A 27102-nucleotide genomic window follows, 5' to 3' on the forward strand; every position below is an offset into this window, starting at 1 on the left:
ATCAGCAATACTACAACAGCAGCAACCAATCAATACAAAACATCGATAGGAGTGCAAAAATGGAGAAAATGCTTAGCAAGTCGCTACATGTAAATACATCTATTATATATGGAAATACAGCACACGCATATGGTTATTGTAAAGTCACGTAGGTATAAAAGAAAATAAATGACGTTTCGGGCGCAACAGAAGCGTCCATCATGAGGTGGGAAAGCATGACGGACGCTTGTGTTTTGCCCGAAACGTCGTCATTTATATTATTTTGCTACCTACGTGACTTTACCGAAAGAACCAAAGAGCATGGATTCCTGCAGTCACGAAAGCTTCAAATCACGATGGTTATTGTGTTCCGACTTACGAACGGGACCCAGGAACGAATTGGCTTCGTAAGTGGAGGACTGCCCGTACATTTGCAATATAGGTTTAACATGTAGGCTTTCGCAACCAATATCATCCACAATATAGGTTTTTTTGGGGCTAGATCGCGTAAATAGAACATGCTAGTTGTACTTACCGGCGAAACGTCGTGCTCAGATTGTAATTGTTGTGGATTTGCTCTCCAACACACCGGCGTGCTGTACTAGTGACGAATTGGCATGATCTGTTTACGTGACAAACCTTACTAATTGGCTGTGTCGGGTGGTTACAGGTTTAACGACACATTTATATATTTACGCGATCTTCCAAAAAACAACCCCTGTGTTATGAAACAGATGTATCGGCGCTTCTTCTCTGCTATGAACCACGCGTAGCACCATCATCCTACAACACCCGCTATCACGGCCGTAGCCATGGAGTCAACATTGGGGATGACCAAATTTTCCAGGGGGTCTGGGCCCCCCCCCCCCAGAAAAAATAAATCTAAATTTGAAAACTAATTTCCTGCCATTTTCTGCCTAAAATATAAAAAAAATTCACTAACGCACAGGATGGACTTTTTATTAAATTTTTACAATAATGTCTAATAGTGTATTTTATCACATTGCTCTGTTTTTTCTCTTTTACCTTTTCTTGTTTCATTGTATGTAATGGCAGAGATTATGGATGAATAAAGTATAAGCATAACCACAATCATAAATATATAAGTCTATTTTATAGCAATATATTGGGGGGGGGGGGGGGGCATTTTAAGCATATTTGAATATTGGGAGAGGATGTGTCGTTTTATTTTTATTATTTTCCTTCTACGTGACTTTACCGAAAGAACCAAGAAGATGAATCTCTGTGTGAGTCTATGGGTCTCTGTGAGTGTATGATACGGTTGGCTATGTAGGGTGCAAAGGAAGTTCAACATCCGTGTGAATCTATAGATGTTGATGCAGAGCATAATCTGTAATTTCACTCCTACTGTTGTGGAGTGACTCATGCAGACAGCTCTGGCTGCAGAGTTTGGTGGTACATGTTGTTTATGTCGTTTATTGTGAAAATTCGGTCACAGTTCCTATGACCTGCACTGTTTCATTGCTTTTGTGGCTTTATTTTGGTGATTTTCGAAAAGTTTTTTTGGTTTGGCCATGTTTGTTGTAGTACAGAGTTAGACTGATGACCTTAATCTCAGTTGTCTTGTGGTTGTTGTTGTTTGAGTTGCATCCCACTGGGATATTTGCACAGGGTTGGTGTACGGTGATTTTTCTGCAATATTTTGCTGTCTTTTCTTGGATTTTCTGTTTGCACATAGTCACTTTAAGATTCATCTTCTCACTTTAAGATGTTTTCTTGTTCATGTTTTTGTTTGTTGCGGTTGCACCCGATTCAAGAGCCGAATGGCTCACAGGGCTATACCTAATAAATGAACTTTGAACTTTGAAGTATTAACCAGGCCGGCCTGCCGGAATCGAACCACGAACCAATGGAACTTGCTGGGGAAAGTACCGTGGGGCCGTGCCCACTGTCCCAGTACAAAGGTCTTGTATCGCCATCTAGTGGTCGAGCGAAATCAATGCACCGTGGTCTCCAATCATCCCATATTGAGCAGTGGATTAATCACGGCTGGTGATATTGATGGTGGCTAACAATGCTATCGTAACATGCGTGTAAAAAGCATGCATGGAATCGCGCAAGTAAAAAAAGAGTTACGTTTTACTCCGCAGTACAGCGCGGTGCAAATTATTTGCGGGCGATTTATTTACTGAGCGAATCGAAACGTCGATTCCAATACGAACGATCCTCGGCGCGTATCGCTGAACGTGAGAAATTAACCTCAAGAAATTGATGAATGACGATGTCCAAACTCCGCCCCCCAGAAGGTGGGGCCACGCTAAGCCCCGCCTAAAAGGAGAAGACTAATGGACAAGCCCCGCCTATAAAGGGAGAGGCATTGAAAAGCCCCGCCTATAAGGAGAGGAATTCTACCCACACGAGCTACGCCAAGCCACGCCTACAAGGGGAGGAGCCCTACAGAGCCCCCGCCCACCTGGTGGGAGGAGTTAAGGCTTGCGGTCACGTGGTCCCGTCCTTCTTCCCTCAGCCGCCATGGAAGCGAGTCGCGCAGCCCCCATCAAGCTCGCCAGGGTAAGTCTCCCGAATCGCCTCTCGCGCGGCGGGGGGACCTCTTCTGTTGCGCGGAGGGGGAGGGTTACCCCCTTGCGTGCAGGGGTCACCCCGAGCGCGATGGGGTTCTCGCCGTTAGAACACGAGCGGCTGTTGAGGCGTCGCGTGGCGGAGGCCATGTGCGTGCGGCCTAGTGCAGGCTTCAGGCGGGGCGCTGCCAGAGGCCGGCCGTAATCTCTCCCACGGTTCTCAATATGTTGACTCCCTCATCGTCTACACGCGCTCACCTCGATATACTCTCGCTAGCTGCTCTTCTTAGGCGCTCGCTCATGTCACGCACGGTTTACTCGAGACTCGACGCGCGGCTCGACTGAATCGCACGGCTTTACCCGCGTATCTCGCGCAAACGTTTCGATTGTATCGTGTCTCGTCTCGCGTTACCCTCCAAGCATTGCACGGGGTTATAAATAAAGTACATGGTTTATCGCTAAAGTGTTAGGTTCTTCTCGATTAAATTCACGTTTCACTTATTTCATATTAATAATAAAAAAATCTCGTTTACTTTGTATGGTTTCTTCACTCACCCTTCAATCAACATCCATCTTACCTCTAATACAAATGTTTTTTTCTTATTGCCGTTCCCCGTCTCGCTCACATCTCTATCGTATCTTCTATGAAACTCTTATATCGCCCCCACCACTCTCTGCCTCCGCAGTGGGAGCTCCCCTACTGTCGGGATTTCATTTGTTGGTCCCGATTTAAGTGGCATCAGTTGTTTAAGTCCATTGGAGACCGGGGCTCAATTCAAATTGTCACGGTGTTCTCCCTAAACAGTTACAATCGCAGTGTAATTGAAATGCTGTAATTGTTAGTGTATTATAATTGCGACTCCAGGTCTGGTCCACGGTTTGGTCGCAGGTTTTAGTGTGTAAGTCCCTAGTTGGGTCGTTAATCTTTGGGTTTAGCTCCGAGTTTTATTCTCGGGGTTACTTCTGCGGGGATGTTGGGCCCCGTTTAATCCCGTGTTTAGGGTCCCGGTTTGATGCCGGGGAGTTGTGATGGGGGCCGCATTCACAAATCTCTCTGCGTCTCGTTTCAGGTGACCAAGGTGCTCGGCAGGACCGGCTCCCAAGGCCAGTGCACACAGGTAAAGGGGTGGGAGGGGGCATCTGGCAAGGGGATGCGTGGATAATGGGGAATCGGTGAAGGGGATACCTTGGAGGGACACGCGTTGGGCCGATGTGTTGTTTCGAGAAGACTTATTTTTGTGGATAGATACATGGAGCCATTGCTTCACTGTTTTCTTCACAACGACGCAAATGCAGATTTAGTTTTTTGTTTACTTCTGTCCTTGTGTTTAACATGTTTGTTAAATTGAGCATGGTTATAAGGTTATAAGAACCTGGGGAAATTTCGGATTCAACCTCTGGCTTTGGAGCCGCATGCATTGTAGCTCTTGAAATATCGAGTTTTTTTTACCGAATTCGACAAAAATGGCTCTAGTTATTTCGGTTTGCGACCCCTGTGACCTAGACTAAATGGCAAGCGTGTGTTTTATAAACCTAGGTTAGGAAAACAACTGACACGCGTGATCGTGACGATGTCCCCCTTCCTGCAGGTGCGCGTGGAGTTCATGGACGACAGCAACCGCTCGATCATCCGGAACGTGAAGGGGCCGGTGCGCGAGGGCGATGTGCTCACCCTGCTCGAGTCGGAGCGCGAGGCGCGCCGCCTGCGCTAGGAGCAGCGCCGGGGCCACTGCGTGTACGTGCCGTGGGAATTGTGCGTGTGTGTGTGTGGTGTAGCGGTTAGCGCGCTGCGCTATGAACCTGGCGACCCGAGTTCGATTCCTGCTCATGGCCAACATCAGTGATCATTAATCTCAACCGGTCTTGGGCCTCCCCTAGTTTGACCCAGCCTCGCATGAGTACCTGGTGTAAAAACTTTGCCACTGGGGAGACAAAGGCGGCCAGACGTGGTGCTGGCCACCCTCCCCCTCCTGTGCTGTTCTGGCCTTTATTGGTGCTTGCCAATAGCATTTGCCTCAACAGTTTGTTAAGGCTATACGGGGGATCTTTGTCTTTGGAAGCAAGTTGACACAGTCGGGGGTACAGCTGGTGCATCTACCAGTCATCTCAGCCAACCCATGGCACCTGGGTCTGTCCCGAGACCTGTCAGCGGACCCTTCGACACTTCACGTGGCCATGAAGTGCACCTGGTGAAGTATAGTAGTGGGAATGTGGTGGGCTGTTGAGCATTGTGTGAATGCAATTAGGGTTTGGAGTGTTAAGAGTTTAAATGTGTCTGGGTGTGGTGAGCATTGTCGTGGTTTGTGGGGAGTGGGTTTTTGGTGAGCATTCCATGTGGTAGTGTGGTGAAGAGTGGTGTAATCTGTGTGTGTGGGCATGTGCTGAAAATAGTGGAGTTATTTGGGAGTGTGGGTGTGCTTTATTGAGCCATATGTATGTACCTCTACGTGTGGGTATGTATGTTTGATTTTGTGCGAGTATACCGGCACATGGGGGAAGAGGGATAGGTGCAGTTGTGAACACTAAAGTGCACGTCCCTATGTACTCTGCGTGTGTGTGGGGTTCGTATGATAGGTGCATATTGTGGAGATGTCAATTTGTGTGTACAGGGTTATGGACTTTTGCAGAGGGCAGTGCAGCAAAATCCATTGCAGAATTCTTACACCCCAAGGTGTGATGTTATTGTGCCTTCACCCAATGCTAACGCCGGTTCCTCACTCTCTTCTGCTGTAGGAGGTGACATGATGGAGGAGCCAAAGTCATCGGCAGAAGCATCAGCTGAGCGCCTCCTATGTTGCCCTAATAAGCAGGCCCTGCCCCTGTGTTCCATGACTCGTGTTGTACAATAAAGAGGTCCCCTTCCATGTGGGAGTGACCCTGCGTTGTCATTTCATTAATAAAATGTGATGGATGTTGATAACGTTGGTGACATTTGCACGTGTGGTGTTTGCCACCCAAGGGATGGTGTGTGTTGATTTAAAGCTGGCGTTGCGTGACGTTTGCTCTTTGATTGGCTGCCAAATGGCGGGCCCGTGGCTCAATACGACTCCGTTCTTTTTGTGCTACAGCGTTTGTCACTGCCATGGACCGCCAAGTTCTCAAGCTGGCATCTTTGTCACAACCCCTTTCCCAACATTGCAGAACTTTCTCAAGCTTTCACCTTTGAGAATGAGCCCAAACTGTATTTTGCTTTGGGTTTTAATTAGACCTCTCTTTTTGAACATCTTCATCTTCTCTCCCAATTTTCTCTGCTGCATATACCCACGTCTCAGTCTTGCGTCAGTGTTTGGGTGTGTATCAACAGATTTAAATTCCATGACCTGGATCGTACCGCTGTTAAGATATTTATGAATGGATTTGTCCTTTTGTGGCATGTTGATAGTGTGACTTGGTGGAGGGTTGAGAAATTGACAACTGAATTATACATTAGGAGGCCAATTGCAAATTTTTATTAAGTGTCATGATCCCGAGGAAGGTTTTGAAAATGATTGTGAATGTAGCGGCCTCTTGGCTGCAAGGATCACGAGCTCCAGAATTCTTGCGCAGCTCCCTCCACCCTGTCCAACTTAATCTTCGTGTCTCAACGACGCCACTTCGTCGGAAATGGCATGGTTCTACATAAACCCACCTGCTTCAAACATTGGCACTCGCCATAAAGTGACCAAAACCACATGTACTGAAATGTAAAAAAAATTCCAGCAAGTGTAAGTAGTGTCTTTTCTGCTGGGTGAGGTAACGCTTTAGGCCTCTGAAGGTTTGCTGGCAGGTCATGAGACAACCCCACATGTTTTGGGATTGCAGACGTACCACCTGCACATCTTGCCGTCGTTTAGCTTTCAACCTGCATTATTGGCAGCATCCTGCATGAACTGCCTCCACAGGCCGATCTGCTGGTACCAATTTACAGCAAGTCCAACTAGGCCCACATCCTGTACCACAAGTGATCCACCCCCATGCTGTGCACATTTAGCCATCCTGTCCAGACGAGCTGCGTTCAAGGCGACATGATCCAGCTCGTGCAACATTGCATGCTGTGTTGTGTTCATGCACGGGTTAACTGATACATAAGCAATATTGATGTTGATCCCTCTGATGACATCGAGTATTTAATTACTTTTCAAGTCTACTAATCAGGCATTTGGAAGAGTGAGTTCGTGTCGATTGCTTTGCCTCCGTTGATGGGAGTGCAGATGGCAGTGCTTTACTTTCCGGCGCATAGTTTAGGTTGTATGGCCACATTTGCACATCTCTGGCTTGTCTGTCCATTTATTTATGAGATGCGTACCAGTTAACCCATACGAGTTACCCGAATTCAGGGAAATTAGTAATCTTTTTGTTTCTTCCTTGTGATGGGATTTTGCAGGATGAACTTTGAGATTTATACGGGCACGGGGTGACCTTTAAGGTCTGAATTGGTCTAATAAGGTAGGCACTGATAAGGGGTTGACAGTTATGGAGATTCATGGTTCTTTCAGTAAAGTCACAAGAAGAACCAAGAATGAATCCCTGCAGTCACGAAAGCTTTAAATAAAAAAGTTATGGAGATGTACATCGGCCTGTTGATTTGCCAATGCGGTCGATGGTCCCGCCAGTGTTTTAGTGGAACGTCACAGCCCTCAGGAGGTGCGAGGTTTGGGTCTCGAATGAGGCGTCTCTACTGGACATCCGTGTTCGACTGTTCTCACAGCAGCGTTCTGCCAGGTCCGGGTTGAAATTATAGAATGCTGGCTGCAGCAACGCGATCCGAGAAGAGAAATTGTGGCTTTTAAAAAAAACACGTTGAAAAATATCAAACCGTGGCAGAAAACGTCAATGTTTTCATTCCGACGTTTTGGTGCACATCGAGATCATTCAAAGTATCAAAGTGTTCAATGCCTCCACACACAGGCCAATCGGGGTTTTTTCTTCTTCAATGTTCGAACCCCCTGCTCTCCTTTGCCACGTCAAATACCTCATTTGGTGATGCTGTTGTTGGCAGTGGTGCACAGACGTGCCAAGAACAAGGGCCAGTGCCCCAAAGCGTTGCCTGGTTAACATACCTTTTGTTCCTGTCAAGTCCACGAGAGTGTTCTTAATGAATGTGTCAAATGTCAACGACAGGGTAGCCCAGTGGGTTTGTGCAGGGCTGTGGGTACAGGGACACGGTCTCAAATCCAGCGATATGTTTTTTAAAAATCAATTTTAATCAGTCGCCTAACCTTTTCATTGCAGTTTTTTGCTCGATATTTTGTTTTACGTCAAAAAACAATCGTTCAAACTGACAATTCATTACTTAATTACCGGAGTATCAGAATGCAATAAGCTTGCTTGGCACAGTGATGACCTCCCCCGTAACCTCTAAACTCCGGTGACCTGGGTACAAGACCCACTTTTATCCTTTTGATATATTCTAAAAACTTACGTCCATTGCCAAGGTCCAGCAGGTCCGTCTGAGCCAGGTTGAGGTGGATAATCGTCACTGGTGTTGGCCATGAGCGGGAATCGGACTCGGGCCGTCAGTATCGTAGGGTAAAACCTATTCTTTATTCTATGGCAACCTCATTTGCCAGTAAAAATATGATAATTGTTTTTTTATCCTTCTATCTGGCAACAAAACGGACACCTTTTTACAAGGAGTCATGTTTGCATAGACTGCAATACCTGCAGTCATAATACAAACAAAAGAACATAACTGATAATGTGCACTGTCCTTGAAGTTGATTGGTCCGCACCCGAGACAGCTTTCCTTAGAGCCTAGTCTCACACGGGTTGGACCAGATGACGCCGTCTATGCAAACATGACTCCTTGTAAAAAGGTGTCAGTTTTGTTGCCAGATAGAAGGGTAAAAAAACAATTATCCTATTCTTTATTTTTCATACTTTGATCCTGCCAAAAAGGTCCCATGTTGTAGCTGCTCATCCCGAGCTATCAATGCCCTCAGTGGCATTGTCCTTGTGCTGTTCGCCTGTTGGCGTTCTCTGGACTGACACTGGTGAGACTAGGCCCTAAAGAAGGCTGCCGTCTCTGGTGTAGACCAAATCCGTTTCAAAGACAATGCCATATATATTATCAGAGCATGTTTGTTTGGTGTTTGAACATCTCAACACCTGTATTATTACTATAAAAGGATGAAATCCGTTCTTATTTTTCCATATCAGAACTTACTTTTTTTTACCGCAGCGATAAGATTGTTTGCAGGTGTGACATTTAGTTCTTAGGGCAGTTTCATCAGGGTAGGTTACCTTAGTATATGTATATTTTATATATCAAAAGTAAAATACGAATTAATGTCCGAACCAAAAGGTTGTGGTTATTGTCCGGCTCGACCTGCGTTTGTATCAAAGCTCCTTGGACCTTCTGGAGATCCGTCGCGGACTACCTGGTGGTACCGGGGACCACATTCTGAGAACCACTGCCGCAGTGGTGGTGTAGAGATGGACAAAACACATCGATGGGTGGCATGGATGTTCCTCTGGGTTTCAATAAAGCACCGATGTTGACCCCCCCCCCACCTCTTAAATCAAATAATCGTTAGTACCCTAGTTTGTAATGTGGGTAGTGTCCATTCAAAAATCTCACGATTCATAAATAGCCAAAGTGCGGAACACTCATCATCTCTGCCTTTCGCGTGAACCCTTTTTCCCGTCTCTCTACAGGAGTCGAACCCCAACCACTCCTGGCCCCCCTGTGAACGCCGCGTTCTCACTCTCCGCTAGGGGTCGCCCTCACCACCATGACACGGATCAACGTGGATAAGCGGAATTTTCCACGTAGAAACCACGTGGTGGCGATGCTGCAAGTTGCGTTGGCTGTGGGGTAAACAAAAAACACGTTCCTTCGGAGTGGGCAGGTAGGAACTTGGTTGGACAGCGCATTCGTGCACGACAGACACATGATCCCTGGTGGGTAGTGTGGAAGCTGTGTATAAGTGTAGTTTATCGTGTATAGTGTAGTGTGTAGGTTAAACGTTGAGTTTTATAAGGGCACCACGGGGTGACCAGCCCCACCCCACCCAGCCCCGATCTCTTCATTCCGAACGTGCAACGATGGGGATTTTCTCGTAATTTAAGAGAACCGATTCCGGTTCATCGGTGACTGTGCCGAGACCACCAAATTCCACTCGCTGCACCGGAGAACCCATTCGGCTCGATTCGCAGCGTCTTCCGATTTCAACACAAGACGGGCGCAGAAGCCACGGTACACCTCAACTCTGTTTATAGCTCACTCGGAATGCTGATAAAAACGTATTACCACAAAGTGCATCATCATCGTCGTCGTCGTCGTCATCATCATCAAACATATACTTGCGCTAAGGGTTCTCTCCCGTTAACGCACTAAAACCTACGGGCACGAACTGCCGAGGACTCACACAGAAGGCATCTCGTCAATGGCAAACAGCGCCAGGCACTTGATAAAAGCGAGTCAGGGGCCGTCCATAAATGACGTCACGCGATTTTGGACGATTTTTGACCCCCCCCCTCGTCACAGAAAGTCAGACCCCCCCCCCTCAAATATGACGTCACAAAGCTCTGCCCCCCCTCCACCCAAAACTATATTTCCATTTCTGAAAATAAAACATGCTTCAAATCGCTTTAAACTATTGTCATTGTAGTGCGTATTTAATGTGGCGCTGTTGTAGGAGTGTTGTTATAACAATTATATATTTATTTAAAGTTGCGCATTTTGATGTGACGTCACCCCCCCCCCCCTCGTCACACATCGTCACAAATGTCTGCCCCCCCCCCCCCTAGGTGCGTGACGTCATTTATGGACGGCCCCTCAGGAACACGCGCACGCAGCAAGCAACCACCTCGCGACAAGCAACACCACGGGCAGTCGGGCTTGTCAGGCAAATGTCGCGATGGTTGGTCCATCACACATCACCCGTACACGTTCAGACATCGAAGTTTCGTCACATCGCAATCACACATCGTCATTAACATCATCGTGTCCATCAGATGGAAAGCGTCACACCAGTCCACCGCACAGCGTCATTCAATGTGTTTTCGGGTTCTACCACGTGCCGTTTCCGGGCACGATATCCTGCATTTCGCTCCACGTTGCCAGATACGAGGTCTAAAACAACGCGCGGTAACAACCACCGCCTCGCAATCGCGTCGCTGTGCAGCACAGCTGCAAAGCCCCACGCGGTGGCGTTAACAATCGCACGTCATCATTACGTCATCATCACTCCCTCACACGTCACCGCACGGAGCGCCCGCCACGTGCTCTCGCTCCACTGCTGTCTAGCGACTGTACCCCTACAAGGAAATCACTACGGTTACTTCAGTAAAAACTAGTTAAACAGAAGGTTAAAATATTCCCGCATTGCCGCACCGTCTCAAGTCGGAGACACCGGCTCCAGGGCTCCCGTGTCTCATCCCATGTGTCTCGTGTCTCCTGCCCCTGTGTCTTGGAGCACCAGTCTCACTTGTGTCGTATCTTTGTTTCGTTTTCCCGTGTCTATTCCCGCCCCCCCCCCCCCCTTGATGTTTGCGTATCGGTGCGGCGAGCTTAGCGCGTCGACTTTGCGTTGACACGTTGCGGCGCGATGCGCGTCGTGTAAGAAGACGCGTCACGTCAAAAGCCTCGTGCATCTTAAGAGGACTGGGCCCTCAACACAAAAGCCGCGCGACTTAGGCCTCCTGTCCATCTCGTGACAAGGCCTCGCACGTCGAGGCTCTCACAACAAAGACATCGAAAAGGCCTCTCGAACACAGCCACAGGTGCCGAGATCCCATGACGAGGCGTCAGCGGCCTCAAGAGTGAAGGCCTCGTGCGTTGGGGTGGGCCTCACGAGGAGGCTCTCTGCGGGGAGGGCGACTCGTAGGCGTCCATGGGAGGGCAGGTGCACACCAGGTGCTGGTCTCCGTACAGGTCGTCGATCCTCGCCACCGCGGGCCACAGCTTGGTGTCGGGCCTCACGAACGGCTGCTCGCGCGCACGCGACAACACACGCGCCCGCGTCAATGCCAAGGTTGAAGGTCGCAGCCCTGCAGTTTGCTTGTTCAGGCCACTTCTGGCAATAGGGTGACTCCACCAGAGTGAGCTCTAGAGCAGTGTTCTTCACCGATTATTCAGAAAAGACATCATCAGTGCGAGGGCCACCACACTGCCTGCAGGGAGTGTTTTCACATTTGTGTATTGTCAGGGGCCGCACTAAAAGTCACCAGGGGATGCCCGTAGCACTGCGGTACTTGCAATTAAGAACACTGCTCTGGAGTGTATTTGGTCTACTCTTCTACATCTTAGGAGTGCCCACACTTTCATCCCACCACACGCAAACCTACCGATTAACGAACGGTTTCTTGTGCGGATAATAGGCTAATTGAATGACTTAACAAGGCAGCATTAAACAATGCACTCCATTGCAATGACGAAATCTCACAATGTTGTATCGCGATCCAAAAGCAAAATATCCCTTTTTTCATTGCGTCTAATGTAGTGAACTCTAGTGGTGGTGGCATGGGTTAACGTGAACCCATTACGTACATTCAAAACACATTCCTACACGTATCACGAGTATAAGAATGTATAGTAAAGCAAGGAATTGCTGCATCATTACCCCACTAGTCAACAGGTGTTGTGGATAGATTGCCCCCCCCCCCCTGCCACAGCAACATGGAACTTCCACCACAGTCTCAGGGCAATATTTAATGTTATATCAAAACTGGGCATGCTGCATGTTCCATGGCAAGGAACTTGTCAGAGGGGACCATCTACCGGAGAGATGGAGGCACGAGATCAGCCGTGCGCTGCAGGCGCCGGGTGGATTGGTGCCTCATAGAATCGCGGGAGATGGCGACGGCTCGGAGGGGGGGGGGGGGGGGGATGCCTTCATCCAGCAGTGGTGTCTGAGCGGGGGGGGGAGGAAGTTGGCCACAAGCATTGCTGCTGCCCCACAGGAGGAGGCACACAGCGGGCAGGGTGCCCGTGGGTCTCACCAGGGGGAAGGCGGCTTGCTCGCGGCTGTACGGCCGGTCCCAGTGGGTCGCGGAGACGCACGCCAGGGTGTGCGGCGCCATCTGCACCGCACGGCGACGACAAAACGGCGAGACCGGCACGCTGACATCATCTGTTTAAGCACGGAGTAGTTGTAGTAAGGCTTTCGCGACCATTCATCCACAAGAGGGTTTTTGGGCCAGATGGTGTAAATATGAATGTGTCATTAAACCCGCCACCACCCGACGCAGCAAACGATTAAGGTTTGTCACGTAACACAAAACGTGCCAATTAGTTACTCACTCAGCACACCGGTGCGTTGCAGAGTAAACCCACAACATCTACCATGTTATAATGTTGTGGGTTTTAAATATTGTGGGTTTTAAATATTGTGGGTTTACTCTGCAACACACCAGTATGCTTAACTAGTAACTAATTTTCGATTTAAAGCTTTCGTGACTGCAGGGGTTCATATTCTTGGTTCTTTCGGTAAAGGCACGTAGAAGGGAAATAATAAAATAATAAAAATAAAACATAATATAAGAAAATTGTCACGACGTTTCGGCCACAACACAAGCAGCCGTCCTCAGGTGAAGAAACAGAGCAGTCGGAAAGACAGCATCTCAATGAACCACCCATATCCCCTGCGTTAGTGCCTCTCAGCCCTTACGGAGGGGACCGCCCCCCACCCAGTGACCCCCTTGCCTTGAGGGGGTTGATCTCGGGGTCCAAGCGCCCAGCCTCGATGAGAGCCACCTCGTTGCGAATCGCGATGAGGGCATCGCAAAATCTGTCCAGCTCTGCCCGGTCCTCCGACTCTGTCGGTTCGATCATCAGCGTCCCCGCCACGGGCCACGACATCGTCGGGGCGTGAAACCCTGGGGAGGTGGGGGGGGGTGAAAAGATGATCACATGATGCAAAAGTACTCGAACCGACAGTAAATCGATTACTTGATCAATCAGGGGTTGAGGGTCAAGGTTTGCGGTGCGATCGCGGCACGTCCCTACCGTAGTCCTGCAGGCGCTTGGCGATGTCCACGGCCTCGACGTTGGCAGACTTCTTGAACGGCCTCACGTCCACGATGAACTCGTGAGCAACGAAGCCTGGGGTAGAGGGCGCGAGGGGGGGGTACGTGTCCAACCGTAAGCACCGGGGAGTGATGGAAAGGATGCGGTGGTGTGAGGCGAGGGGTGGTGCAGAGGGGGATCAGTGCAGGCGGTGTTGTGAAGGTGGTGTGGTATGCGCGGTTGTAGTGTGCGGTAGGGGGGGTGTCAGTGGAGCAGTCCAGGGTGTGGGTGTGTTGAGCAGGGTTGTATGTACTGGATGTTGAACTTCGTTTGCACCGTACGTCGCCAACCATTCTAATCGGAGGTGCGGGGGGGGAAGGACAAAAAAGGGTTGTGGTGCAAGGTGGTGTGCAGGAGTTGCGGACGCGGTGTCACGTGGGACGTGTGGTGCGGCAGGTAGCGACGTGGCGTGCGGTTGGTGGGCGACGGTGGTCCTGTTTAGTTAGGGGGCGGTTTGGCCAGCCTGGTGCGTGCCGCTTAAGAGTGGCGCGTTTGTGCGGTTACCCTTCGATCCCCGGAAGAGGATGCGGTAGTGCTGCTCCAGGCGCTTGGCCATGTAGTTGGCGTTGACGATGGCAACCTCGGTGGCGTGGCGTAACCCCCGCGCCCCCATCATCTGCGGCACACAGGGGTCACGACATTCTGGGTCAGACTTCTCCCCACCCCCCCCCCCCCTGCCCTATCCATGTATTCATGGAATTCCGTTTGTAAAAAACTTTTGTGTGCACGAGACTCCGAGTAAGCGGGAAATTCATTTTTCACTCGATATTTTGGTCGTGTCACTCGTAGCGAACTGGAGCAGGTGGAAAATGACTAAGAGGCATGGCCCATAGCAGGAGCGGTGGTGGGTGTGGTGTGCTGCATGCAGAAAAATGTTCAAGGTCGTAGATCCAGATGTAACGGAGCGCTGCCAGTGCAGTTTCACAAGACAATGCACACAGTGAGACTCCAAGGGCCCCGAGTATAGTAAATGCTTGATGAATCCGACAGGCTGTGATGTGCCGCACGAGAAAACAAATACAAATTTGGAGGCGAGATCGCAACACTGCGGGCAAGCCAGCGGTTGCTAGGGATCACATCAATCACCCCTGCTGCACCAATCAGCTGCCAGGAAGACAGCCCCCTCCCCGCCCCCCCCCCATGCAACATGGCCGGCGTGACGTCATCGCGAAGTGCGTTTAAAAGGTCTATCTTAACTTCATGACGCTTCACGGTCTGAAATCTTGTGTAGAATTTTGAGTTGCGACGAGTCGACGTGGCGCCGTGTCCAGAATTGCGCAAGTCGTTTCTGTACCCAGGCCCCGGGCCTCACCTTGATGTAGACCCAGGAGATGGGGAGGATGGAGCTGGACCCCCAGGGGGCGGCGCTGATGGTGCCCAGGGGGGAGTCCCCGGGCCCGTGCAGCGGCACCACGGGGTGTGACGGCAGGAAGGGAACCAGGTGCTGCTTCCTGCAGCCACGCACACGCACGGCGGCGGGGGAGGCATCAGTCTTGGCACGAACCCGAACTCTAACCCAAATCTAGAACGGACCAAGAACTAAACTCTTGTTATCCTGACTTTAGCTATGACTTTACAACCATCCATGACTCTTAGTGCTTGCCCTGACAATAACCCTGACGTCGAGGATTAACCCAGACCCCAACCCTGCAGGAGTGTTGTGAGCTGGACGCCATCCCTAACTCAGATTCTATCCCCAACTTGACCTCAATCATGACCGTAATCCTGACGAACTCTAACCATGGCCCTAACCTCAAACCCTGCCCATAACGCTCGACCTTCAGTCTTGATCCCAGCCCCCCCCCCCCCCGTATTCTCTCGCATGCATCCCCCCCCCCCCCCCCTTTTCAGTGTCTACTCTCGAGGCCTGCAGCACTCACACTCCGATGGGCCCCATGCCGGGCCCGCCACCTCCGTGGGGGATGCAGAACGTCTTGTGCAGGTTCAGGTGAGACACATCCGAGCCGTAATCTCCTGGGCGGCACAGCGCGACCTGGCGGGAGCGAGAGGTTAGGGGCGAGGGGTTAGGGGCGAGGGGTTAGGGGCGAGGGGTTAGGGGCGAGGGGTTAGGGGCGAGGGGTTAGGGGCGAGGGGTTAGGGGCGAGGGGTTAGGGGCGAGGGGTTAGGGGCGAGGGGTTAGGGGCAAGGGTCGATCTTGATGGCGGTGGGGCTCCAATGGGCACCCACGATTGCCGGGTTTTGATGACCCCCCACCCCGCATTGAGGTCACTCTCGTGCACGAGACTCGATCCAAGTCCCTCAAGATCTTGTCTCGTTATACAAGATAAACCCGAGATTAAAGCCAGGTGTGGTGCTGGCCACACCACCTGATCGTGCGCTGGTCCGGCCTTAATTAGGTGTTTTCTCACAGCAGCTTTTACAAAATAGTGGACTGCATTGGTAATTGCACAGGCGTGGAGTGGAAAACTCTCCCCGACCATCGTGCACATTGCCTTTTCAAGTGAGAACTCATTTCTTTAGAACTACTTTTTGTGTTTAGTTTGTTGTCCTTCCCCTGCACCTCCGATTAGCATGGTTGGATACATACGGTGCAAAAGAAGTTGAACAAACACACTTAAAACTAAAACCCATTTTTATTTTAAACTCAACAATTTTTTTTATTTTACCAGGGATGGCCCACTGAGCTATACTAGCGCTTTTTCAGAAGCGACCTGGTCACAAATGACAGCCGAATTAAGTGGCCTATCACGTGGAAATTAAAAGCAGTCAAATACTCGAAACTTGCTCCCAACAGCCAGTGAGAAGGCTCTACAGGGAACCGGTCTCTCTTGCGGTGGTTGAACGCACACACGTACGCACACTTAGCTAAGCGCGGATGATGCACTGACACGTGTACGTGCGTGTGCCGATTGCGTGCATGCTTCAAGTTGTGCAACCGGGTGAGAATTAAAGAGACCAGGATAGAGGAGTCTCATTCGCAAGAGTGAGCATGTGACCCTGGGGGGGGGGGGGCACCTAAATGACAATAAAAAATAACAAGAACAGCAACGAAGCAAACATAAATCGGAGCTACTGGAGGAGAGTCAAAATAACCGTATAGAAAATCAAAACAACCAAACAGGAATCGGAACAAAAAGCAAGCTCATTAGAAAAACATTTCAAAAGCTAGCAAGGAGAAATCGAGAGAGCTAAAGAAAATTGAAATCGGAGAAAAAACAAGCGGGATAGAAATTGCGTGCACACACGCAGGTATATATTTGCACCTGTGCGTACGTACGCACACGCGCACACACCTGCGCGTTCATGTTGGCGCCGTCCAGGTAGACCTGCCCGCCGTGCGCGTGCACCAGGTCGCACACGTCGCGGATGTTCTCCTCGAACACGCCGTACGTCGACGGGTACGTGATCATGATGGCCGCCAGGTTATCCTTGTGCTTGTCCGCCTGCCCGGGGACACACGCGGGGACACACACACGCGGGGACACACACACGCGGGGACACACACACACGCGGGGACACACACACACGCGGGGACACACACACACGCGGGGACACACACACGCGCGGGGACACACACACGCGGGGACACACACACGCGCGGGGACACACACGCGCGGGGACACACACACACGCGGGGACACACACACACGCGGGGACACACACACACGCGGGGACACACACACACGCGGGGACACACACACACGCGGGGACACACACACACGCGGGGACACACACACACGCGGGGACACACACACGCGGGGACACACACACACGCGGGGACACACACACACGCGGGGACACACACACACGCGGGGACACACACACACGCGGGGACACACACACACGCGGGGACACACGCACGCGGGGACACACGCGCGGGGACACACGCACGCGGGGACACACGCACGCGGGGACACACGCACGCGGGGACACACGCACGCGGGGACACACGCACGCGGGGACACACACACGCGGGGACACACACACGCGGGGACACACACACGCGGGGACACACACACGCGGGGACACACACACACGCGGGGACACACACACACGCGGGGACACACACACACGCGGGGACACACACACACGCGGGGACACACACACACGCGGGGACACACACACACGCGGGGACACACACACGCGGGGACACACGCGCGGGGACACACGCGCGGGGACACACGCGCGGGGACACACGCGCGGGGACACACGCGCGGGGACACACGCGCGGGGACACACGCGCGGGGACACACGCGCGGGGACACACGCGCGGGGACACACGCGCGGGGACACACGCGCGGGGACACACGCGCGGGGACACACGCGCGGGGACACACGCGCGGGGACACACGCGCGGGGACACACGCGCGGGGACACACGCGCGGGGACACACACACACGCGGGGACACACACACACGCGGGGACACACACACACGCGGGGACACACACACGCGGGGACACACACACGCGGGGACACACACACGCGGGGACACACGCGGGGACACACACACACGCGGGGACACGCGCGGGGACACACACGCGGGGACACACACACACGCGGGGACACACACACACGCGGGGACACACACGCGGGGACACACGCGCGGGGACACACGCGCGGGGACACACGCGCGGGGACACACGCGCGGGGACACACGCGCGGGGACACACGCGCGGGGACACACACACACGCGGGGACACACACACACGCGGGGACACACACACGCGGGGACACACACACGCGGGGACACACACACGCGGGGACACACGCGGGGACACACACACACGCGGGGACACGCGCGGGGACACACACGCGCGGGGACACACACGCGCGGGGACACACACACACGCGGGGACACACACACACGCGGGGACACACACACACGCGGGGACACACGCGCGGGGACACACGCGCGGGGACACACGCGCGGGGACACACACGCGGGGACACACACGCGGGGACACACACGCGGGGACACACACGCGGGGACACACACGCGGGGACACACACACACGCGGGGACACACGCGCGGGGACACACGCGCGGGGACACACGCGCGGGGACACACGCGCGGGGACACACGCGCGGGGACACACGCGGGGACACACACACGCGGGGAATTAGACTCCACAGCCCAGGGGGTCCGATTACACGATGGACTACGATAGCATTGTATTGTCGATGCTGGGCGTCGAGACTGCTCGTAATTCGATCGTAAACTGATAATTGCACCATCGTCATTTCTTAACGATGCTACTTAGCAGGGGCGTAGCTATCGAGCGTGCAGGTGGTGCTAACGCACCAGGGCACGCAGGCCGGAGGGGCCGAGGCACTAAGCTACAAAGAGCAGGGAAATTGGACAAGGGGTCCCTATTTAAATTCCAAGTTAACCAATGTTTTGAGACGCAACTGGCCATGCGCACCTCTGTTCCATGTTGATCCCTGGGCGGCTTGGGTAAATGTGTATAAACACAGCTCCCTTAAAATTAGATACTTGGCCGATTTTTGGCCAGGACAGTCCCAGAAGCTTGGAAAAAAAAATCGGGATTTTATCGCTGGTATAAAAATGTTTTGGGCATCGTGCTGAACTCGTGATGCGGGTAGAGGCGGGGCTAGTGGTCGAGTGGGTGTGGCTATTGGCAGATGAAGGAGGGGGGGCTACCAGCTCACAGTGGTGCCCCCCTCTTGAGCCTCCTAAACACGTGGTGGCTTTCAGGCAATGCTGCCCACGTGAAGAAACAGGGTCCGAGCCCACTGGCTCTGCACACGAACAGGGCCTGGCCTTACTTAGCAGGTGGGTCATGGGAATCGAGGCAAGCGGCTCTGTTACAAAGGGAGACCCCCCTGGGCTCTCCGCTCCTCTCTCTGTTGCTCTCCCTCCCACTAACACCAAGTCAGCCGTGACTAGCAGCCAACCCGCCCCCACAAAGCGAGCCGCACCATGGCCTTGAGGTGAGCCATGTCCATGTTGCCGCTCCGGTCGATGTCCACGGGCTGCACCTTCATGCCGGACATCTGGGCGCTCGCCGGGTTCGTGCCGTGAGCCGACTTGGGGATCAGGCAAACCTGGGGGGATGCCGAGAATCACGCAGATTTCACCGAGAATTAGCCGCCACCACGGTAGTCGATGCCACAGCTATTGCTGGAACGTAACCAACGCACCATCACGGCTCCGAAGACCGTCATCAACACCACGCTTTCGTCATCACACCATCATCACTATCACCACGAGCACAACTACCACCCACTGCCACCACAGTCATCACCACTGCCACCATCACCCGATGGGTAAGGTAGGGGATTCATCCTCATATCCCCACCTACCCTGTAACCCCCAACCCCCTTCAACCCCACCCCAGTCACAACCCCTACCACCATCACCCCCTCCCGCTCGTGCGGGGGGGAGGGGGTTGGGGCCATGGTGAGAGTTGGTCAGGATTGGGGTCACGGCAGGTGCTCGGGTACTCACGTAGCGATGGCCCTGTCCTTGGGACTTGAGGTACGCGCGGATTGCGGCGAGCCCCGCATACTCTCCCTGCGCTCCACTGACGACACCACGGCAACACACAGCGGCGTCACGGTGGAGCCGGGCCTCGGGCTTAGCCATTGCCCACCCGAGTCATCGACGTCTCTGCCGACTGTCGGTTCCCATTGCCCGACGAGTCGGACACCAAGAAAATAGCGGAGCGCCGAGCTGCGGTGACCACGCGGCGACGCCAGATGCGATCTCAGAGCGAATCGAGCGCAACAAACATCGTCAACTTTTTGCATGCACTTCCAAATTTCCGGTTTTGCGGAAGAACCAAAGAAAGCCACGGCTTCACATCGGCGGCGAGTGATGCCCGAACCAATCCTGGGGCCTACCAGAGGTCGACTTTGGCCACAGTGAGTGCTGGGTGCATTGCTTAAAAACATCAGCGCCGAGGAGACAAAGGCAGCCACGTATGGTGCTGGCCATGCTAGCCCCTCGTGCACAATACTGGCGGCCTTAATAGGTGCTTACTCACTAACAGTACTTGCCGCGACAGTCTGTTAAGGCTATACGGGGGATCTTTGTTCTTTGTATGTAACTCGAGGTTTGCCCACAAGCTTGTGGTTGAGTGGGTTTCTCCCTTCCGGTCAAATGAGGATTCGGTGCGGTGTGTAAAAAAACATCACCACTGGGGAGGAAAATGTGGTCCAGGCATGGTGCTGGCCACCCACCTCCTCGTGTATCGTGCTGGCCTTCAAGATTAGGTGCTACCCACTCACAGCACTTGCCCTAAACGGTCTGTTAAGGCTACGCAGGGGATCTTTGTCTGTGGGGGGGGGGAGGAGGGGGGACGTGCGTCGCCCCTGCGTTAGCGAGCACCTGTTGGGCTGGAACGAGATGCGGTCGTATCCCGTGATCTCGCACAGCGCGCGCTCCAGCTCGGACAGCATCTGCGTGTAGCCCTGCGCCTGCTCCCGCGGGGCGAACGGGTGAAGCCCCGAGAAGGCGTTCCACGTCACGGGCTGCGGGGGGGGGGGGGGGGGCACGGGTGGGGTGGGGGGCAGTGGTCAGAACGACGCCGCAGCCCGAATGAATCTCCCCCTTCTGACTTTTATCCATCCCTCATTTTCTCCTGCATCCATCCTTCAATTCCCTGCATGCCACACAGCCGTTCTCCACACTGCAGTCCATCCCGGTCCCTTTCTTCTGCCTTCATTTCTTCTCCCCCATCTTCAATTCATCACAACCTCCCTCCCCATGCGTCACTCTTCCCCCTCTCCTGTATGTCACCCTATCTCTCAATCCCCCCTCCCCCCGCCTCTCCCCTCTTCTCCCCCCTCCCTCCTCCCCCTCCTCCTCTTGCATTAATCTCTCCCTGCAAAGACAATGCCCAGCCGTGCACAGGCACGCAAGGGAACGATGGACCGACTCTCTCCCCCCCCCCCATTGCCCCTCCCCTTGCCCCCCCTCTCACCTGGTGCCGCCCCTCCCCCTAAGGCCCCTCCCTCCGTAGTCCATAAGACGGTGGTGTAAGCTCGTGTGCAGCAGAAATGAGAACTGATGCTTCCCCTACCGCCCTACACCCCGACCCCCTATAGCACCCCCCCCCCTTCACACCTCCCACCCCTACCCCCCCACCCAACTCACCATGAGTTCTGTGGAGCTATTGAGCTTCATGGTGCACGAACCCTGGCGGGGGGGGGGGGAAACAGACATCGAATGGCCCAATTAATCAACCAACTCGTCAACCAATCAACTAATCAGTCAGTCAAACAATCAGCCCCGGCCGTGCATCAATTAATCAAACAATCAGCCTATCATTACATCAACTAATCAACATATCAAAACACAAGCCAATCGATAAATGAGTCCATCCATATGCACCAGGGGTATGGGGGGGGGGATCAGGGTCTCAGGAGCCGTCCATAAATGACGTCACGCGATTTTGGACGATTTTTTGCCCCCCCCCCCTCGTCACACGGCGTCACAAAAAGTCAGACCCCCCCCCTCAAATATGACGTCACAAAGCTCTGCCCCCCCCCCCCAAATATAAAACATGCTTCAAATCGCCTTAAACTATTGTCATTGTAGTGCGTATTTAATGTGGCGCTGCACTCTGATGTTGTAGGAGAAAACATTTATTAAAAAGTCTATTTAATTAAGTAGAACGTGTTGTCTATATTTATTTAAAGTTGCGCATTTTGATGTGACGGCGCAATTCTCACCCCCCCCCCCCCCGTCACACATCGTCACAAATGTCTGACCTCCCCCCCCCAGGTGCATTACGTCATTTATGGATGGCCCCTCACCAGTGGGATCAGGTGACTCACCAGGGGGATCATGCTGTGCACAAGGGAAATGTCCTTGTTCTCTAGCCGCTTCAGATAGCGAACCAGGTTCGTCTCGGAGTGGTGGCTGTGGAGAGAAGGGCAACAAAGATAAATATCACCAGGTAAACTACGCAGACCGCGGGGGCAAGTGCTGCGAGCGAGCACCTATGAAGGCCGGCATGGCACACGAAGGGGTGGGGGGTGTGGCCAATACCGCTCCCGGCCGCCTTGATGTTAATGCCGAGTGCAATGCGCCGATGTTTTTTTTTTACACATCGCACCAGGTACGCATTTTATGTTGAGTCGACCTAGGGGAGGCCCAGAACGGGAATTGAACTTGGGGCGTTGGGTTCGTAGCGCAGTGCGCCAACTGCAACAAAGACAAAGATCCCCCGTGTAGCCTTAACAGACTGTTGGGCAAGTGCTGTTCGCGAGCACCTATGAAGGCCGGCCGGCACAGAGGGGTTGGGTGGCCAACACCACGCCCGGCCGCCTTTGTCTCCCCAGTGGCGACATTTACACACCGCACCAGGTACTCATTTGAGGCTGAATCGACCTTGGGGAGGCCCAGGACCGGTTCAGATAAACGTCACCGGTGTTGGCCGTGAGCGGGAATCGAACTGGGTCACCGGGTTCGTAGCGCAGTGCGCTAACCACTACACTTCCGCTCCCCAATATCAATACACGGCATTCACCACTTAGTGACGGTGACGTCACAATGGCGCCTGTGCTAGGCAGTGGCGGGCCATGTATTTTACACCTAGGCCTTCAGTGCTATCCTCCCGAAATTAAACCGCCTTCGAATAACCTCGCCATGATACTAGGGCTATAGGCTATAGTCATTCGACGTAACCACCCCATCCATATTCAGTGACATTAACCTTTATCGAGTGGAATAAAAAGTGATTTAACATGAGGCTCAACACCTATGAGAGTTACAATACACTAACTGCAAAGACATCAATACATGGTGACTGAAATCATCAAGGATGTACCACTATTACGCAGTATGACAGGATGCTGTATCACAAATATACATTGCATAACCCAAATCAATGTCAGTGCCAAAGAAACAAGAACAAACTCACAACAACCAGTCACATTTACTCACGCCCACCAAACAAGCAAAAATGCCGTAAAACACAAATAACACAATCAGGCTTCAGCAGGCTTCCCCACAGAAAAAAACAACTAAACATCCAAAGCACTGCATCAAAAAATCTAAAAGTCATGAAAGAAAGTTTAAATGAATCTTAGATGATGCGACGTTACGTGCTAGCTAGTTTTACTTCAGTTAGATAACTAGCCCCCCCTCCGATCACGCCACGCGAAAAATGCTAACGTAGGCGGCTAGGCCAGCCTGAAGGTATGTCAAAGAACACGCCCAACATGGCAAACTCGAAATCTGATTGTTTAAAGAATATGACAACAACATCGTCCCCATTTGCTTCAACAGCAGAGGGGATTCACTCGAAATTCTGAAGGCATCAGGGTAGATTTTTCACCCGGAGAGGCGGAGACATCACAGGTGGAAAATCTGATTGGATAAAAGCTCTAATTTATTAGCTGCACTGGAAGCAGCGTAACAGAGGGAGAGAGTAGCAATGAATCTACGTTAATAGACTGATGGGAACAAACTTTGTAAAATAAATATAGCATTAAATGAAAATATATGTCAAATTGTAACAATATAATTTTCTGATTCTGACAATCTCTAGGCCAGCAGAGAAGGCCTTGCTGGCCCTGACGGCCTCTGGTGCTAGGCCAGGTGGACTTTGAGGCCACGTGAAGTGTCGAAGGCACACTGACAGGAGATCATGGGACAGACCCAGGTGCCATGGTTTGGAGGACTCCGACCACTAGTAGATGCGCCAGCTGTAACGCCTACTGTGCCAACTTGCTGAATCTTAGCCGCCCGGCGCTCCGCTCGTTGTTGTGAGCGTCGCTCCTCTGCCCTCAGTTGTTGCTGGAGGGCGACTGCCTCCAACTGCCGAGTAGCATCCTTCACAAGCCTCCCCCACACGCACAGGGACACACTCACAAAGACACCGACACACACTCGCACCAGGAGACGACTCCCATCCATATTTGGCTGCCCCCACAGTTTCCACAGTGTAATGAGCACTGCCTGACATTGGCCGCATGCACGCATGCACGTACGCACGCACGCACCTGTTGAAGACTGGGTGGGTGAGGAATTCACTCGTGCGGCGCAAGGGAGACTGCAGGAGGCTCCCCCGTGGCTCCCCCTCCACCGCCTCCGCCAGCAACTCCTGGCAGAACGAAAAACCGAAGGGTGAGGAAAGAGTGAGACGCAGGAAGAGCAACGGGTGGATCAATGGGACGTGTGCAGGCTAAATACTGGACACGTGTGAAAAAAGAGATTCATAGCTCGCCGGATTCCTAGTAAAGGATTCTAAAAAGACGTAACGCGTTTCAAGATTTCAAGTTCATTTTGTTGGAACATGTTGGACCTCAACAGACCAGGATGAGTCTCAGTTGCAAGAGTGGCCAGCCGGGTCAACAGAAAGACAAAATAAAAACAAATGCACGTGAAGTTACAGCGATGAAGCAAAGAGAAATCGGAGCAAAAAAACAACGTCGTCGCGTGATTAATAGAAAAATAATATGGCACGAACGTTAACCAACTAACGGAATTATTTTTTATTTCTTGCAGCGCAAGTCGGATTATTATTCGACTGATAATATCACAATTCCTTTCTGACCGTTGAGAAACGTGGGTGGGCTAAGCCGAGTTTCTAACTTGGGGATTTTCTTACCGCGGACGACTCGCAGCCGAACACCCACAGGAGGTCATCGAGGTCACGCTCCGTCACCGTCTCGTCCAGCGACACCCCGAGCTGTGGGGGGAGCGCAACAATCGGAGGTCAAGGTGACTTGATGTTGATGATGGCGGTCGTGATGGTAATAATGGTGGTTATGTTACGATGACGATGTTGGTAATGATGGTGGTGGTGTTGATGATTACGATGGTTTTGGTGATGCTGATGACAGTGATGGCGACGACGGTAACGGTTGACGATGCCGTGGTGGCGATGACGATGGTTGATGATGATGGGGTGTCACACACCGTTCCGTCGGGGAACAGGCGAAGGTTGATCTCGCGCTCGCGGGCGCGCCGCACCACCCCGCGCCCCGCGTCGCCGCAGTCCACCTTCACCGAGTCGAAGAAGGAGCCGTGGTGCAGGCGGTGGCCAGCGCGACGCACGCCTGCACCACCAAGACGAAGATCCCCCGTAAAGAATTTAACAATGTCGGGACACGGCACACGGGAGGTGATGGGGCGGCCATCGCCACCGACGCCTGGCCATCTTTGTCCCCCCAGTGCTGTTTTACAAACTGTACGTATTTAAGGCCGAGTCGACCTAGGGGAGGGCCCAGGACAGTTTCAACTATTCACCACTGCGAGATACGGGCGAGACACGTGTGGGGAGACGTGTGGGGGAGACACGGGCGAGAGAGACGTGGGGAGACACGAGCATGTGTACCTTCGGCGAGGAGCAGTGTGGAGTTGTGTACGCGCTGAGCGATGTGTCTCAAGCCGTGGGGACCGTGGTAAACTGCGAACATCGCAGACATGTTCGCTAGCAGGGCCTGTGTGCACACCACACCGGGGTTATATAATACACCACACCACAGATGCAACACACCACAACATGGCTACACACTGCAAAGCCTTGCACCGCTTAAAACACGCGTACAAACGATAAATCATCACCATCACCACTCTCACCATAATCACCATCGTTAGCAGTTTGGAGCCATCATGACCACCGCCGCCACCACCAACATCATCACCGTCATCATAATAATCATTATCAGGCATAAGTTCCACCAAGTAGGTTCCGAGTCTCCGATATAATTTAGTTGGTAGCACGTGACTAGTAGCCACAGCCATAGCAACGAGGCATGCCTGGCTGTGGTGTGCCTTACGCAGAATTATATTCCGGTTGGCCGATCCATCCAGCTAATCGTTACCGTCAACATCATCATCATCATTATAGTCATGGTGGCGACGCGTGCCTGTGCGGTGCAGATGTTGCTGGTGGCTTTGTCACGGCGGATGTGCTGCTCCCGCGTCTGGAGCGCCAAGCGGTACACCTCCTTGCCGGCGACGTCCCTACACGGCACACCGCCATCAACGCAGCACCACGGTCGATCATCAACACCCAATCACAGCACCATCGACACGGCACAATCAGCACAGTACTATCGCAGCACCATCAATATAGCATATTCAACACGGCAGCATCACACCATCAACAGCAAGATCAATTCATCACCATAGCACCAGCACATCGGCATCATCATCATTTCAATCCGATCACAGCACCGCCAATACAGCACCACCATCGCAGTCATCAACACCATCACGCACCAACACAGAACCATCACCATTAACAACAACATCATAACACGCTCATTCAATGCAGGACGATCGCCTTGAACACCGCGTACATTGATGGGCACCTGTTCGCAAACGAGCACACGTGTGCAAACGAGCACACGTGTGCAAACGAACGCAATGCGACACCGCCCGTTGACCCGGGGGCGTGACGCATTTGACGCACGCGCCACGCGTCTTCACGCATCGTCGTCGCGTACCGCGAGACCCCGACCATGCGGCCGGGCATGAGGCGAGTGAGGGGCTCGCGCACGGAGAAGAAGGCGGCGTGGGGGCCCCCGTAGCCCAGCGGCACCCCCAGCCTCTGCGTGCTGCCCAGCGCGATGTCCACGCCCAGCTCCCCCGGGGGGCGCAGCACGCACAGTGCCAGCAGGTCCGTGGCGCACACCGCCAGTGCCTGCAA

General features: G+C 52.8%; 2 protein-coding genes across 2 annotated transcripts in view; one reads left to right on the forward strand and one right to left on the reverse strand.

The window, feature by feature from the left end:
* Positions 1-2406: 2406 nt before the first annotated feature.
* On the forward strand, positions 2407-5443 carry RPS28 (ribosomal protein S28). The gene is made up of 4 exons (XM_078876803.1): positions 2407-2511; positions 3590-3637; positions 4109-4254; positions 5253-5443. The coding sequence occupies exons 1-3, from the start codon at positions 2473-2475 to the stop codon at positions 4229-4231; spliced, it is 210 nt and encodes a 69-aa protein (XP_078732929.1). The 5' UTR covers positions 2407-2472; the 3' UTR covers positions 4232-4254; positions 5253-5443.
* A 4575-nt stretch (positions 5444-10018) lies between these two features.
* The window catches only part of GLDC (glycine decarboxylase), a 42211-nt gene continuing 25127 nt past the window's right edge, over positions 10019-27102 (reverse strand). The window contains exons 7-25 of the mRNA XM_078876886.1: positions 26900-27096; positions 26318-26414; positions 25783-25888; positions 25365-25504; positions 25054-25134; positions 24446-24546; positions 22274-22358; positions 21591-21632; positions 20823-20965; positions 19941-20016; positions 19412-19537; positions 16764-16913; positions 15390-15502; positions 14822-14960; positions 14014-14125; positions 13450-13545; positions 13147-13319; positions 12444-12524; positions 10019-11430 (exon numbers count right to left, since the gene is read on the reverse strand). Coding sequence (XP_078733012.1) covers positions 11293-11430; positions 12444-12524; positions 13147-13319; positions 13450-13545; positions 14014-14125; positions 14822-14960; positions 15390-15502; positions 16764-16913; positions 19412-19537; positions 19941-20016; positions 20823-20965; positions 21591-21632; positions 22274-22358; positions 24446-24546; positions 25054-25134; positions 25365-25504; positions 25783-25888; positions 26318-26414; positions 26900-27096 — 2196 coding nt within the window. The 3' untranslated portion in view covers positions 10019-11292. The remainder of the gene's footprint in view (positions 11431-12443; positions 12525-13146; positions 13320-13449; positions 13546-14013; positions 14126-14821; positions 14961-15389; positions 15503-16763; positions 16914-19411; positions 19538-19940; positions 20017-20822; positions 20966-21590; positions 21633-22273; positions 22359-24445; positions 24547-25053; positions 25135-25364; positions 25505-25782; positions 25889-26317; positions 26415-26899; positions 27097-27102) is intronic.

Source organism: Lampetra fluviatilis, chromosome 46, assembly GCF_964198595.1.
Source record: "Lampetra fluviatilis chromosome 46, kcLamFluv1.1, whole genome shotgun sequence".
Taxonomy (NCBI): Eukaryota; Metazoa; Chordata; class Hyperoartia; order Petromyzontiformes; family Petromyzontidae; genus Lampetra; species Lampetra fluviatilis.